This window comes from Phyllobates terribilis, unplaced genomic scaffold (genome assembly GCF_046119375.1).
Source record: "Phyllobates terribilis strain yellow unplaced genomic scaffold, ASM4611937v1 Scaffold_2__4_contigs__length_985480577, whole genome shotgun sequence".
Lineage (NCBI taxonomy): Eukaryota > Metazoa > Chordata > Amphibia > Anura > Dendrobatidae > Phyllobates > Phyllobates terribilis.
The window spans coordinates 701,847,885-701,864,817 of record NW_027362762.1 but is presented as its reverse complement, the minus strand read 5'-3'; the positions used below and the strand labels follow the sequence as shown (position 1 = coordinate 701,864,817).

At 43.5% G+C, this 16,933-nt stretch overlaps 1 protein-coding gene across 7 annotated transcripts in view; it reads left to right on the top strand.

Moving 5' to 3' along the window:
• Positions 1-16,933, top strand: part of SYCP1 (synaptonemal complex protein 1) — a 204,450-nt gene that overhangs the window by 108,676 nt on the left and 78,841 nt on the right. For all 7 annotated transcript variants that reach the window (XM_073667118.1, XM_073667123.1, XM_073667122.1 and 4 more), the window contains one exon: positions 6,103-6,213. In XM_073667118.1, the coding sequence (XP_073523219.1) occupies positions 6,103-6,213 (111 nt within the window). The remainder of the gene's footprint in view (positions 1-6,102; positions 6,214-16,933) is intronic.

Genomic DNA, 16,933 nt, shown 5'->3' with positions numbered 1-16,933 from the left:
AGAGCAGCCAGTACAGGGTTAAATAACAAGGGGGATTTACTGTAACAGGGTCAATCTCCACGCAGGGAGTAACAGGGAATATATGGGGACAGCAAGGAAGTAGCAGGTAATATGCTATAACTGACAATCCACAGTTGGGCTAGATGTAGCAGAGTCGACATGGTTGTAATCTGCAGTTTTTTCACTTAGCTGACTCTTGCTTCTCACAAGGCAGTTGCCGGCTGGTGCCGGTGTTGCATTCTTCCGGCTTCCCCGCCTAAACAGTGCTCCGTCTTCTGGCGGTAGCGGGTGGTCTCCGGTTTGACCCGCTGAGCCCCTAGTCCATAACAGTGAACCTCACTTGCTCGGCTCCAGGAATGCAGCGTCTCTTCTCCCTCTAGTCGGGCTTGACTCCCACTGTCCACTGCCGCTTTTCCCGCTCAAAAAACTCCTTTTCCACCCTCTTCCTAGACATGAGCTCAGCTCCCCAGTCACCTGACTCCTCAGCTTTCTCTCTGGACACACCCATAGCTTCCCGGTCACCTGACTCCTGTCTCGCAGTCTGTCTTCCCCCTGCAACAAGAGGCACGGCCCCGGCAGTTCCAGATCCCTTGTTTTGAAAGTACTTACACCCCTGTCTTCCCCCTTACAGGGGCTTCATACTGTGTGGTGGGAACTGTAGGGGGTATCATATTAGATGTGGAGAGCTTGTGGGCATCCTATTGTGGGAGGGAATGTGGAAGAATCATACTGTGGTGGGCTGTGGGGTGCATTATACTATGTGTGGGGAGCTTCAGGGGCATTATAATGTGTGGGAGGGTTGTTGTGCATCATACTATATGTTTGAGGCTTGGGGCACCTTTCTGTGTGGGAGGTATCATACTGTGTGGGCATCCTACTGTGTGTGGGGATATATTGTTTATGGGGGCTGTATGGGCATTATAATATGTGGGAAATGTACGGTGGGCATCATACTGTGTGTGTGGGAGGGGGAAGGGCTGTGGGAGCATCAAACTCAAACTATGTGTGAGTCCTTTGGTAGCATTATACTGTGTGTGCGAGCTGTGGGATATTACACTGTGGTTGGGGGAATTGTGGGTGCATCATACTATGTGTGAGAGGCTGTGGGGGCATCTTACTGTGTGTGAGGACTCTGGAGGCATCATAGTGTGTTGGGGACTTTGTTGCCATTATGCTGTATGTGGGGGCATCATACTGTGTTGGACCATTATAATGTGTGTGGGCATCCTACTGTCTCTGGGAGGCTGTGGGACATTATACTGTTTGGGGGTGCTATGAATGGCAGCATACGGTGTGTGACAGTTCTGGTTCATCATACTGTGTGCTGGAGCTATGGAGGAATCATACTGTATGTGGGGCAACTAAGAGGACATGATACTGTGTGGGAAGAGAATTGGGTATATCATACTGTGTGTGAAGATCACTTGGTACATCATACAGTGTATGGGAACTATCAAGTACATCATACTGTGTGGTCCTTGTCGGGCATAATAGTGTAATAGTGTGTGGGAAACTTTGGGTGTATCATTCTGTGTGTGGGGGCATCATGCTGTGGGGGCATCATACTAAGTGTGGAGGAATATACTGCGAGGGCATCATAGTGTGTGTGGAGTGTAAGTGCATCAAACTGTACGGGGGACTGTAGTGGCATCATACTGTGTGTGGGTGTCCTTTTAGGAACATTATACTGCATAGAAGAGAAGTGAACACATCATACTTTGTGTTGGGAGTTGTGGGCTCATCAAACTATAAAGGAATGTACTGTGGGCATAATTTTGTTTGAGGGGGCTGTGGTGGCATCATAGTACGTGTGTGGGGTGGCTGTGGAGGGGTTTTAGGGAGGATCATACTGTGTATGGAGGGGCTGTGGGAGCATTATACTGTGTGGGGTAATGTATTGTGGGGGCATCCTGCCATGTGTGAAGAGCTGTGGGGGCATTATATTGTGTATAAGGGGTGCTTTGGGGACATCATTCTGTACAGGAAATGTAAGATGGGGACATCATACTGTGTGTATGGGAATGAACTGTGTGGGCATCATACTGTATTTAATTAAATGTACTGTCGGGATATCATACTATATTTGGAGCACTGTGGGGGCATCATACACTGTGTGGTGAGCACTGTGGAGGAACACTAATGGACTAAGAGACTATTTCTATGTGGGAACATATAAAGAACTGGGCGAGATTAGGGTTCTGGCTTAGCAAAAAAAAAAAAATTGCCACACTCAGCAGTATGTGTCCTGGTTTTTAAAGTTGGGTGGAATGTGTTTATGTAAATCTAAAAATATTAAAATTTGAGAGTCCTCAGTGGTTGATACATCCTGATAATATGGTAACAAATAGGAAGGAATAACCCAAAATCTGAAGAGTCACATATTTATATACAACAGGACATAGAATGGTGTAGTAAATAAGACAAGTGACGTGAATCAGAAGTATCAATGTGGGTAAGGAGAGAAAGCAGTTGTGGAAGTAAATATTGGAGGAGTTCATAGATAAGGAGTATGAAAGTGTTATTGTCCTCTGATTGAGGTCTTTTCTATGGTTGTGATGCCCCACATCCGAGGAGCACATTCCTTAATTGATGTAAAAAGATATAAATCCATGTAACACATTCATTCCTGCTCTGAATGCGTCAAAGGATATCATAAGTTTGTAGTCTCAGACTCTGCTGTCTCTCTGAAATGTGAAGTTACCGTTCAATACTAACAATTTCATGTCCAATGTGCTCTGATCAGGGATACAAAAATGTTTGGCCCAGGAAGATCTATTCTTTTTTTCTTTTATTTTTCAATCTACTGGCTAACTTGGCAAAAAGATATATTTTTCTTGTATGTAGATCTATACATCTTTATGGTAACAGACTACAAACAAACTCTGTACAGCTGATCATGTAATAATACTTCCTTTGATCTATATTCTACATGTATTCAAGACATACATTCGCTAGGTATCGAGAAGTAGGGTGCAGATGGAATAGAATATAAGTACAGGTTCAGACTATACATAACTAGCAAACAAAGTAGCACACTGCAACGCTAAGTATGCGAACATGAAATATATGAAATTTGAATAACAGTACTGCGCTAGAAAATATAAATAAATGAGAAGTCTTAGCGCATAAATTGGCCAATTCATGTGTACCTGGTAGCCACTTTAAGGCGTTTCTCGTCATACCAGGAACCTACCAATGTGAACTCCTCTCTAAGAAACATAAGCCTGCTTGTGTAAGGGAAGGCAAGTTCCTGCTGCAATTAAAACCGCCTGTGGCCAAGAGGCTCAGTCAAAGCTTGTACATAGAAACAGAAAAAACTGACCGGCACTTCCAAAACAAGAAATAGGTGTGTACAGGTGCATAGTAGGAACAGCTACTGTTACGGATCCATGTGGTGGAACCTCTGTGCTGCGGCGCAAGGAGGGACCAGAGGGGCGTAACTAGGTATCAACTCGGACTGACGAAGGCCGCACGGCGGCTCAATCGACTCTGTGAACCAGGGAAGGACCGAGCAGAGGGACCAGGTGCTACTCTGGGCCAGTCCTTGTATGGGAGCAGGTGACTCCCACGGGTCAGAAGGCAGGGACTGACCGGTACAGCAGATGAGCACGGCAGGCAGGCTGATGGGTGATCCGGGTAGACGGACTGGCAGACACTACGGGTAACTGGCAGAAGCCTCCAGGTAGGCTAGCTGGTAGGCACGGCAGGTAACTGGTACCTTCTCCGGGTAGGCAGGCAAGCCTGGCCCATAGACAGACTGGCGGGTTTGGACCATAGGCAGACCATCGGGCTGGAGAGTGTACTTGGCTGGCGGAGACAGGTAGTTAGGCTGGCGGACTGGACCGGTAGTCAGGCTGGCGGACTGGACTGGTAATCAGGCTGGCGGACTGGACTGATAGTCAGGCTGGTGGACTGGACCGGTAGTCAGGCTGGCGGACTGGACTGGTAATCTGGCTGGCGGGCTGGACTGATAGTCAGGCTGGCGGACTGGAAGTCAGGCTGGCGGACTGGACTGGTAGTCGGACTAGCAGCGGGACCTGAGGGCTGAAGCAAAGTAAGAACACAGAGCTACAACCTTGCACGGGCACCTCCATTTTGGAGGAGGTGCCTTTTATATGAGAAGTCCATAGGCAGACCGTCGGGCTGGAGAGTGTACTTGGCTGGCGGAGACAGGTAGTTAGGCTGGCGGACTGGACTGGTAGTCAGGCTGGCGGACTGGACTGGTAGTCAGGCTGGCGGACTGGACTGATAGTGACAGATTCTTGTGCTGCGAAACTTGCCATCTTCTCTTTTCAATGAGTCTTTTTAATCAGTCTGCTGGCACTGAGTTCTGGAATTTCTTCTCCCTCATCTCCCAACCTGAATTACACCTGCCATAGTCTAATGGTTTGCACAACCAAACTGAAACCCGCTGCTGTTATGCCTGTATGTAATTTGACAGACAAAAGAGCAGAGACAAAGATCCTCCACAAGTTAGACAGAAGGGAGACACCCAGTGGTTGGCACTTTGGATTATTTTTTTAGGCTAAAAACATAATTTGTGGTCAATAAACTAGTTTGCAATTTTGTTTGTCTCTGTTCTGGCTATCATTGCTGTTCACCATTTGGTTGATATACGGGATACTTCTATAATGTCTAACTGTCTTACTAGAGCTTAGTTTAATTTATTGAAACTATCTCTTATAAACAAAATGTGCTTTTCCATTTCAGCCTAAGTACAAAAGGAATTTATAAAATATATATATACAGAGTGGGCCATTTATATGGATACACCTAAATTAAATGGGAATGGTTGGTGATATCAACTTCCTGTTTGTGGCACATTAGTATATGGGAGGGGGAAAACTTTTCCAGATGGGTGGTGACCATGGTGGCCATTTTGAAGTCGGCCATTTTGGATCCAACTATTGTTTGTCAATGGGAAGAGGGTCATGTGACACATCAAACCTATTGAGAATTTCATAAGAAAAACAATGGTGTGCTTGGTTTTAACGTAACTTTATTCTTTCATGAGTTTTTTACAAGTTTATGACCACTTATAAAATGTGTTCAAAGTGCTGCCCATTGTGTTGGCTTGTCAATACAACCCTCTTCTCCCGCACACTGATAGCAACACCGCAGAAGAAATGCTAGCACAGGCTTCCAGTATCCGTTGTTTCAGATGCAGCACATCTCGTATCTTGATGGTATGGTGTGGTATATGGGGGGCCATTCTTCATCAATGGAAACCTCAATGCCACTGGATATCTGAAATTTCTACATGATGATGTGTTGCCCTCTTTATGTACTGAAGATGGCATGTTCCCTGAGTTTTTCCAACAAGATGGTGCACCACCACATTATCGGTGTCAGGTCCGAGCATTTCTACATGAACAGTTTCCTGGAAAGTGGATTGGTCGTCGTGAGCCAGTTGAATGGCCACCAAGGTCTCCTGATCTGACCCCCTTAGACTTTTATCTTTGTGGTCATCTGAAGGCAATTGTCTATGCTGTGAAGATACGAGATGTGCAGCATCTGAAACAACGGATACTGGAAGCCTGTGCTAGCATTTCTTCTGCGGTGTTGCTATCAGTGTGCGGGAGAAGAGGGTTGTATTGACAAGCCAACACAATGGGCAGCACTTTGAACACATTTTATAAGTGGTCATAAACTTGTAAAAAACTCATGAAAGAATAAAGTTATGTTAAAACCAAGCACACCATTGTTTTTCTTATGAAATTCTCAATAAGTTTGATGTGTCACATGACCCTCTTCCCTTTGAAAAAAATAAAGTTGGATCCAAAATGGCCGACTTCAAAATGGCCACCATAGTCACCACCCATGTAGAAAAGTTTTCCCCCTCCCATATACTAATATGCCACAAACAGGAAGTTGATATCACCAACCATTCCCATTTAATTTAGGTGTATCCATATAAATGGCCCACCCTGTATATATGTGTGTGTATATATATATATATTTATATACACACACACACACACAAACAGACACTGTATATACATATATATATTCCATGCCATGTAGTCTGATTGCAGTCATTTTTTCAGTTTTGCCTCCTTCTGCTCCAGAGTATAATGCTTCTACATTTTGTACTATTTCTAGGTTGAAAGGTTAAAGTTATCATCTGAGGAAGCTTTTCAGATGCAAAGAGAGAATGATATCAAATGTCAGCACAGAATTGTAGAAATGATGGCCCTGATGGAAAAACACAAGGTAATCTAAAATAAATTTGAGCCAAAAAATGAAGTCTCTGCATGGACGAGACAATGAAGGTAGGCTGTGTATTTTTACTTCCTGTGACGCACCCCAGGCCCTGACTGACAACCGACTTTAATGACGAGCCTGCTGTCAGTTAGCCCTGTTACAGCCGCGGCTCTCTATACACTGAGTTGTGACAGACACCATGCCATGAACGCTGCCGGGGTGAATAAAGTTGATTTCCTCCCGGCATCAGGGCTCTCAGTGCCAGCGCCGCATGGTGTCAGAACACTATTAACCTGCAGATTAACCCCATATCTGCAGGTTAATTAAGTTATTTTACATTACAGGTTCCCTTTAAATCAAATTGCTACTGTTTGGTTTTATGTATTAGTCAAGATAATGCTCTGACAGCCACATACATCAGTAGTACATATTTCTCTCCCTAAAGGGAACCTTTCATTTCTGATAAGTTTCCCTTTAACTGGACTGCAGATTAACATTTTTCTTACTGTGATACATTGTAACAATTGTATCCATTAGGCTGTGCTTTCTCATTGCAGTCATATTTTTCTGAAATCATAGCAAAAAATTAGTTTTTCTGTGGCTTTGGAAAATGCTATGCAGTGCATCATGTGAAAGGCACCTTAAGACTAAAATGAACATAAAACACAAAACATGTGAAAAAGTTTCAGAACTTGAATTTTATATACAGTACATTTAAAGAGGTTGTGCATGCACAAAGATTATTAAAGCATTATAAAGCCTATCAGAAATTAAAATTTCATAATTTTGCTATTGAAATTCTGCTTTATTCCTGCGCTATTAGATGTGGTCATGTGGCCTTAAGCTAAATCCTATTTTTTGAAAGCACTGAGTACAGAGATCTCCTGTCTGGGCTATGAATAGTTCAACCAGCTGCTCTCAGTAGTGTGCTCTGAATGGTGATGGTATGAAGTTGCGGCCTGTGATCTTTGGCAAGTTTAGAATGTGTACAGGGGGTAAGGAGAAGAAGAGAAAGCACATTGCAGGCTCCACATTGAATAAGTAATCTCATCAATATTTGACTTTGGTGAGAGGCTATGGTGCTGGATGGTCCGGAGTGTTAAATTGCATAATTAATTCATATGTTGTCTGACCAGAGCTGATTCTGACATTAGGAGAAACCTCAGTCTGAAATCCCTCCCATTTTACCACCCTCCATGACTGGGATTCTGACGGTTCTCTGAATAGGTTGTTAAACTGACAGCTAGCTCAGACCATCAATAAAACGCAGTTTTCCCTGCTGTCTGCATTTGCGTTAGATGCGGATACAATTGAAAATATGAGAAGCGATCCGGCACCACAGTAGCAGAGGCGACATGCAGCAGCATGATGAGGTAATCTGATTATTCTGCTGGTGTCATGCAGAGGCGGTGAAGACAACAGGATGGTAAATGCTGTTGTAGCACCCTGAGGATTCGGCTGCTACAGGGGTATTGCACCTCAACCCAGAGGTGTGATATTCCACTCCCGGGTAAGGATGGAGTGTGGATCTGAGCTCGGTAGGCTGCATGCACTACACACATCCCATTTCCGAGGAGCAGACCGACGGTACTCCCACTTAGAAATGTGCAGGTACGACCGAGTCTGTTCCTGGCTGGAGTGGGAGGGGGGTGGTACATCCCAAGTAGTGTAGGGGCAGATAGGGGGAGCAGCCTGGGTAAAGATAGGAGCTCATTGGGTGCTGGTCACCTGAGCTCACACATAGAGGGTGTATATAAGGTGGGCACCAACTAAGAACAGGGTCAGTCAGCCACAGTCAGTCAGGCTGTGAGTCTTTGCAGAGAGAAGTCAGAGGAGCAGAGAAGCCCCAGAGAGAGAGAGAGGAGAAGAAAGAGAGACCCAGAGGGGGAAGCAGAAGAGAGGACTCTGAGACCCCAAATCCAATCCACGGGTGAAGAGTCGGCATCAGGGTACCGGAACCCAAGCTGGTGGGGGCAAAAACACACCCCAGCCAGAGACCGGAGGCCGTGGGCAGCGTCTGCCACGGCCACCCACCACATCCACCACGAAGGCATACCACGTGGAGGGTCAGGGAACCCAAGGCCAAGGGTCTCCCAACAGAAGGCCCGAGGGAGCTGGACCTGGGTGGATCAATAGTGGGGACGGCCAGAGAAAGGACAGAAGGAGAGCTCAGGGTCACGCTCCGGACTCGCTTGGGGGTTGGCTGGATCCAGGACCTGGTGGATGCAGCACGGCTCGGGAGGTCACTTGAAGCTGGAGTGACCGGAACATCAGCAGTGAGTAAACACCCTAAACTGCACCACCCGACTCTGTCTTCATTTAACACCTATGCTGCACCACCACAACCCCCATCCTCTGCACCTGACCCCCTGAGGCTGTACCCCACCCGTTGGGGGTTATACCATCACAAGCTGCACCTACACCATCAGCCTCAGCGGACCCTGCTGCAGCGGCGGCCATAGTGACCGCAATACAACGGGTGGCGTAGTCGACATTAAGAACTTATTAACATCTGTAGGACTGCCACATACAACTGAGTTTGACACCCTGGGCACGGACCGGGTCACAGCCACTCGGAGACTACAACCCCCATCTGATCCGGCTCCGGATATTCCCACTAAAGAATATGGCCCAGGGGGCGCGTCACTGTAGTGCAGACAAAGAAACAATAAACTTATTGTAAGTCTAAGTGCCCACGATGCAGAAATGCTCCGGATTTTTCCTGAGCATTTCTGCATCTCCCTGGCAGAAAAAAACGCATGCGGATTTTAGATGCTTTTTTCCTGCCAGGGACAAGCGTAATTGAAGCGTTTTGATCATTCGATTTCGCATGCGGGTTATCAAGCGCTTTCCAAGCGATTTTAGCATCACTTGGAAAGTGCTTGACAACTTGGTCACACTATATAAATCCATGCAACTGCCATGGATTTATATAGTGTGACCATAAAAGAATGGTAAAAAATAAAAAATAAATATTATACTTACCTTCTGATGGCCCCCGGTCTCCTTATCCGATGCGTCCGGTCTTCCCGGTGTCTCGCGGTTGTGTAAAAGGACCTGCCATGACATCATTTAGTCATGTGACGGGTCACGCAACCGCCGACGTCAGCGGTCGCGTGACCTGTCACATGACTAAATGACGTCATGGCAGGTTCTTTTAGACCATCGCGAACTGCCGGGAAGCCAGGACAGATCGCTATGGAGACCGGGGGTCATCAGAAGGTAAGTATAATGTATATTTTTTATTTTAATTCTTTTTTTTTTACAGGTACTATGGTACCCAGGTCTGGAGGAGAGTCTCCTCTTCTCCAAACCCGGGTACAATCCGCACATTGAATCGCTTAATATCCGCATGTTCACATGTAGTGATGCGGATATTATGCGATTCAATGCAAGTCAATGGCGGCGAAAACGCCACGATTACGCAAAATAATTGGTAGTGCTGCTGATTTTTCTGCAATGGTAATCCGCAGCAGAAATTTCCGCAGCATGTGCACAGCACATGCGGATTGTCATTGGGGAACATGGCAGACCTTCTACCAAGCATTTTTTAAGCGTTTCTACAGCGGAATTGCCGCTGCAGAAACGCTTAAAAAATGCATAGTGGGCACACAGCCTAAAGGTGATGGAAGGTTAGTTTGAGGATACAGTATGGAGAGGAGATAAATGTGAGAGGGGGAATAGTATGGAAAGGGGGACAATGTGGAAATAGGGACAGCATGAGGAGGGACAGCATGAGGGGGCACAGTGTGAAAAGAGGGCACAGTGTGAAGAGGAGGTGATGTGGGTGGAGCACAGTGTGGGGAGATATTATGGAGAGGTGGCAGCATGAAGGGAACAGTGTGAAGGAACATTGTGAAGAGGGGGTAGTGTGGACTTGGGAACAGCATGAGGTGTGAGGGGACATCCTGAAATAGGGTTGATGTGGTGTTTGTAGTTTATACAGTGGGTACGGAAAGTATTCAGACCCCTTTAAATTTTCCACTCTTTGTTTCATTTCAGCCATTTGGTAAATTCTAAAAAGTTCATTTTTTTTCTCATTAAAGTACACTCTGCACCCCATCTTGACTGAAAAAAAACAGAATGTAGAAATTTTGCAAATTTTTAAGAAAGAAAAACTGAAATATCACATGGTCATAAGTATTCAGACCCTTTGCTCACTATTGAGTAGAAGCACCATTTTGAGCTAGCACAGCCATGAGTCTTTCACACCTGGATTTGGGGATCCCCAGCCTTGCAGATCCTCTCCAGTTCCGTCATTTTGGATGGTGAACGTTGGTGGACAGCCATTTTCAGGTCTCTCCAGAGATGTTCAATCGGGTTTTATGTCAGGGCTCTGGCTGGGCCAGTCAAGAATGGTCACAGAGTTGTTCTGAAGCCACTCCTTTGTTATTTTAGCTGTGTGCTTAGGGGCATTGTCTTGTTGGAAGGTGAACCGTCGGCCATGTCTGATGTCCAGAGCACTTTGGAAGAGGTTTTCATCCAGGATATCTTGTACTTGGCTGCATTCATGTTTCCTTCAATTGTAACCAGTCGTCCCGTCCCTGCAGCTAAAAAACACCCTCATAGCATGATGCTGCCACCCCCATGTTTCACTATTGGGATTGTATTGGGCAGGTGATGAGCAGTGCCTGGTTTTATCCACACATACCGCTTAGAATTATCACCAAAAAGTTCTGTCTTCGTCTCATCAGACCAGATAATCTTATTTCTCATAGTCTGGGAGTCCTTCATGTGTTTTTGAGCAAACTCTATGCTGGCTTTCATATGTCTTGCACGGAGGAGAGGCTTCCGTCTGGCCACTCTGCCGTAAAGGCCCGACTGGTAGAGGGCTGCCGTGATAGTTGACTTTGTGGAACTTTCACCCATCTCCCTACTGCATCTCTGGAGCTCAGCCACAGTGATCTTGGGGTTCTTCTTTACCTCTGAGCAAAGGGTCTGAATACTTATGACCATGTGAAATTTCAGTTTTTCTTTTTTAATAAATTTGCAAAAAATTCTACATTTCTGTTTTTTTTCAGTTAAGATGGGGTGCATAGTGTACTTTAATGAGAAAAAAATGAACTTTTTAGAATTTACCAAATGGCTGCAATGAAACAAAGAGTGAAAAATTTAAAGGGGTATCAATACTTTCCGTACCCACTGTAAGGGTGGACAGTGAGGATGCAATGTTTTATTGGAGATGATGGTGTGGAGACAATATTTTGTAGGAGAGGATGTTGTTGAGGCAATTTACTGTATCATAAGAGGGACACTGTAGGGGGATATATCCTGTGCAGGAAGCACAGTGAAGGGCAATTATTCATTTAAGGGTACATCATGGGCAGATAGTTTTATACAGTAGGCTGTATATTATACACTTAATTTTAAGCGCACTGTGTTGGGAAGTACTACAGAAGACCGGAGAAGACGGAAATCATTAGCGCATTTGAACTGCATTGAGACGAAAAGGAAGAAAACGACTCCAGTCAGAGAATACATCACTGTAAAGAGACCTGTATGTAAATGTTTATTTGTGATACTGAATGGGTCTAATCAGTATTGTGGTTTTTACTTGGTCCGCAGTCTGATGATGATGGGTAACAACAATTCCCAGCATCTCCTTACCATTGTTAACGCACGCCTGTCAGCAGGATTGTGCTCAGTAAACTACGTACACTGCCAGGTGGGTGACATTACACTGATTAAAATGATACCTTGGTTGATTAAATTCGTCTTGTTCTTGTGTAATCTTTGCTTTCAGTTTGGAGACAATGATATGCTCCTGCTTCGAGGCAGGCTCTATATGGTGCTCTACTTACATATTCATCTAACCAGGCAATGTGAACTGAGGTCTAAGATGGTAGACATGCAAGAAATAGGAGCATGTTCACACTAGCAAAAAAGAAACAAAACCTACAAAAGACAAAAGACAAAAATATATCTCATACCCTACCATCATTATATATAAATGTAAAGCAAAGTTGCATAATAAATATAGGGTACTTAGTGAACTATTTTTGATCAAAAAAAGTATACAAGCCGTCCCACCAGCGGCAAGGTGACCCTAAATTGGGACGGTACCTATACTGCCTATATTAAAAACCTTACTGTATATCAAAGTTGAAGTAATGCATATAAAAGGGTAGACAAATAGGACCGGGTCCCAACTCCAGACCACCCAGGCCCGTGGTAAGCTACATATATACCAGTCAGCTCAACAAAGGGGATGCCACACCCTTAAATTGCACAGAATGCAAACAAGACAAAAAAACAGGCAATGTGAACTGAGGTCTAAGATGGTAGACATGCAAGAAATAGGAGCATGTTCACACTAGCAAAAAAGAAACAAAACCTACAAAAGACAAAAGACAAAAATATATCTCATACCCTACCATCATTATATATAAATGTAAAGCAAAGTTGCATAATAAATATAGGGTACTTAGTGAACTATTTTTGATCAAAAAAAGTATACAAGCCGTCCCACCAGCGGCAAGGTGACCCTAAATTGGGACGGTACCTATACTGCCTATATTAAAAACCTTACTGTATATCAAAGTTGAAGTAATGCATATAAAAGGGTAGACAAATAGGACCGGGTCCCAACTCCAGACCACCCAGGCCCGTGGTAAGCTACATATATACCAGTCAGCTCAACAAAGGGGATGCCACACCCTTAAATTGCACAGAATGCAAACAAGACAAAAAACCAGGCAATGTGAACTGAGGTCTAAGATGGTAGACATGCAAGAAATAGGAGCATGTTCACACTAGCAAAAAAGAAACAAAACCTACAAAAGACAAAAATATATCTCATACCCTACCATCATTATATATAAATGTAAAGCAAAGTTGCATAATAAATATAGGGTACTTAGTGAACTATTTTTGATCAAAAAAAGTATACAAGCCGTCCCACCAGCGGCAAGGTGACCCTAAATTGGGACGGTACCTATACTGCCTATATTAAAAACCTTACTGTATATCAAAGTTGAAGTAATGCATATAAAAGGGTAGACAAATAGGACCGGGTCCCAACTCCAGACCACCCAGGCCCGTGGTAAGCTACATATATACCAGTCAGCTCAACAAAGGGGATGTCACACCCTTAAATTGCACAGAATGCAAACAAGACAAAAAACCAGGCAATGTGAACTGAGGTCTAAGATGGTAGACATGCAAGAAATAGGAGCATGTTCACACTAGCAAAAAAGAAACAAAACCTACAAAAGACAAAAGACAAAAATATATCTCATACCCTACCATCATTATATATAAATGTAAAGCAAAGTTGCATAATAAATATAGGGTACTTAGTGAACTATTTTTGATCAAAAAAAGTATACAAGCCGTCCCACCAGCGGCAAGGTGACCCTAAATTGGGACGGTACCTATACTGCCTATATTAAAAACCTTACTGTATATCAAAGTTGAAGTAATGCATATAAAAGGGTAGACAAATAGGACCGGGTCCCAACTCCAGACCACCCAGGCCCGTGGTAAGCTACATATATACCAGTCAGCTCAACAAAGGGGATGCCACACCCTTAAATTGCACAGAATGCAAACAAGACAAAAAAACAGGCAATGTGAACTGAGGTCTAAGATGGTAGACATGCAAGAAATAGGAGCATGTTCACACTAGCAAAAAAGAAACAAAACCTACAAAAGACAAAAGACAAAAATATATCTCATACCCTACCATCATTATATATAAATGTAAAGCAAAGTTGCATAATAAATATAGGGTACTTAGTGAACTATTTTTGATCAAAAAAAGTATACAAGCCGTCCCACCAGCGGCAAGGTGACCCTAAATTGGGACGGTACCTATACTGCCTATATTAAAAACCTTACTGTATATCAAAGTTGAAGTAATGCATATAAAAGGGTAGACAAATAGGACCGGGTCCCAACTCCAGACCACCCAGGCCCGTGGTAAGCTACATATATACCAGTCAGCTCAACAAAGGGGATGCCACACCCTTAAATTGCACAGAATGCAAACAAGACAAAAAACCAGGCAATGTGAACTGAGGTCTAAGATGGTAGACATGCAAGAAATAGGAGCATGTTCACACTAGCAAAAAAGAAACAAAACCTACAAAAGACAAAAGACAAAAATATATCTCATACCCTACCATCATTATATATAAATGTAAAGCAAAGTTGCATAATAAATATAGGGTACTTAGTGAACTATTTTTGATCAAAAAAAGTATACAAGCCGTCCCACCAGCGGCAAGGTGACCCTAAATTGGGACGGTACCTATACTGCCTATATTAAAAACCTTACTGTATATCAACGTTGAAGTAATGCATATAAAAGGGTAGACAAATAGGACCGGGTCCCAACTCCAGACCACCCAGGCCCGTGGTAAGCTACATATATACCAGTCAGCTCAACAAAGGGGATGCCACACCCTTAAATTGCACAGAATGCAAACAAGACAAAAAACCAGGCAATGTGAACTGAGGTCTAAGATGGTAGACATGCAAGAAATAGGAGCATGTTCACACTAGCAAAAAAGAAACAAAACCTACAAAAGACAAAAGACAAAAATATATCTCATACCCTACCATCATTATATATAAATGTAAAGCAAAGTTGCATAATAAATATAGGGTACTTAGTGAACTATTTTTGATCAAAAAAAGTATACAAGCCGTCCCACCAGCGGCAAGGTGACCCTAAATTGGGACGGTACCTATACTGCCTATATTAAAAACCTTACTGTATATCAACGTTGAAGTAATGCATATAAAAGGGTAGACAAATAGGACCGGGTCCCAACTCCAGACCACCCAGGCCCGTGGTAAGCTACATATATACCAGTCAGCTCAACAAAGGGGATGCCACACCCTTAAATTGCACAGAATGCAAACAAGACAAAAAAACAGGCAATGTGAACTGAGGTCTAAGATGGTAGACATGCAAGAAATAGGAGCATGTTCACACTAGCAAAAAAGAAACAAAACCTACAAAAGACAAAAATATATCTCATACCCTACCATCATTATATATAAATGTAAAGCAAAGTTGCATAATAAATATAGGGTACTTAGTGAACTATTTTTGATCAAAAAAAGTATACAAGCCGTCCCACCGTCTTGTTTGCATTCTGTGCAATTTAAGGGTGTGGCATCCCCTTAAGCTGTCATAAGAGCATACAGATGAATAAGTAAGCAGAGCAACAGATAGAGCCCACCCCACAGGCCGCCCCGAAGCACGGGCATATCATTATCTCCAAACTGAAAGTAAAGATTAAACAAGAACCACAGGACGGATTTCATCAACCAAAGTATCATTTTAATCAGTGTAATGTCGCCCACCTGACAGTGAATGTAGTTTACTGAGCACAATCCTGCTGACAGATGCGCTTTAAGGACATAATGGGAGTTGTAGATACAAATGTATATGGCAGGGGCTGACCTAATTTTGCAATTGATCACTATACTAAGATTGGTGCTGTATGCATGTATGAAGGTGGTTCTAGTGCTACAGTTAGGTCCATATATATTTGGACAGAGACAACATTTTTCTAATTTTGGTTCTAGACATTACCACAATGAATTTTAAACAAAACAATTCAGATGCAGTTGAAGTTCAGACTTTCAGCTTTCATTTGAGGGTATCCACATTAAAATTGGATGAAGGGTTTAGGAGTTTCAGCTCCTTAACATGTGCCACCCTGTTTTTAAAGGGACCAAAAGTAATTGGACAGATTAAATAATTGTAAATAAAATGTTAATTTCTAGTACTTGGTTGAAAACCCTTTGTTGGCAATGACTGCCTGAAGTCTTGAACTCATGGACATCACCAGACGCTGTGTTTCCTCCTTTTTGATGCTCTGCCAGGCCTTCACTGTGGTGGTTTTCAGTTGCTGTTTGTTTGTGGGCCTTTCTGTCTGAAGTTTAGTCTTTAACAAGTGAAATGCATGCTCAATTGGGTTGAGATCAGGTGACTGACTTGGCCATTCAAGAATATTCCACTTCTTTGCTTTAATAAACTCCTGGGTTGCTTTGGCTTTATGTTTTGAGTCATTGTCCATCTGTAGTATGAAACGACGACCAATCAGTTTGGCTGCATTTGGCTGGATCTGAGCACACAGTATGGCTCTGAATACATCAGAATTCATTCGGCTGCTTCTGTCCTGTGTCACATCATCAATAAACACTAGTGACCCGGTGCCACTGGCAGCCATGCATGCCCAAGCCATCACACTGCCTCCGCCGTGTTTTACAGATAATGTGGTATTCTTTGGATCATGAGCTGTACCACTCCTTCGCCATATTTTCCTCTTTCCATCATTCTGGTAGAGGTTGATCTTTGTTTCATCTATCCAAAGAATGTTCTTCTAGAACTGTGCTGGCTTTTTTAGATGTTTTTAGCAAAGTCCAGTCTAGCCTTTTTATTCTTGATGCTTATGAGTGGCTTGCACCGTGCAGTGAACCCTCTGTATTTACTTTCATGCAGTCTTCTCTTTATGGTAGATTTAGATATTCATACGCCTACCTCCTGGAGAGTGTTGTTCACTTGGTTGGTGTTAGAACTCTCCTGTTAGTTTTTTTCTATCTTGCTGATCACATGACCTTTTTTGCCTATTTAATCCTGCTCCGCCCTCCTGGCCTTGCTGGACTTCATTGTAGTTTCTACTCTTAAGTTAGCCTGGTGCTTAGTTACCTTTCTCAGTCAGTTTAGCTAGGTCTTCGGACCTTTATGTTCTATGTTGTGTGTTTGTCTTTT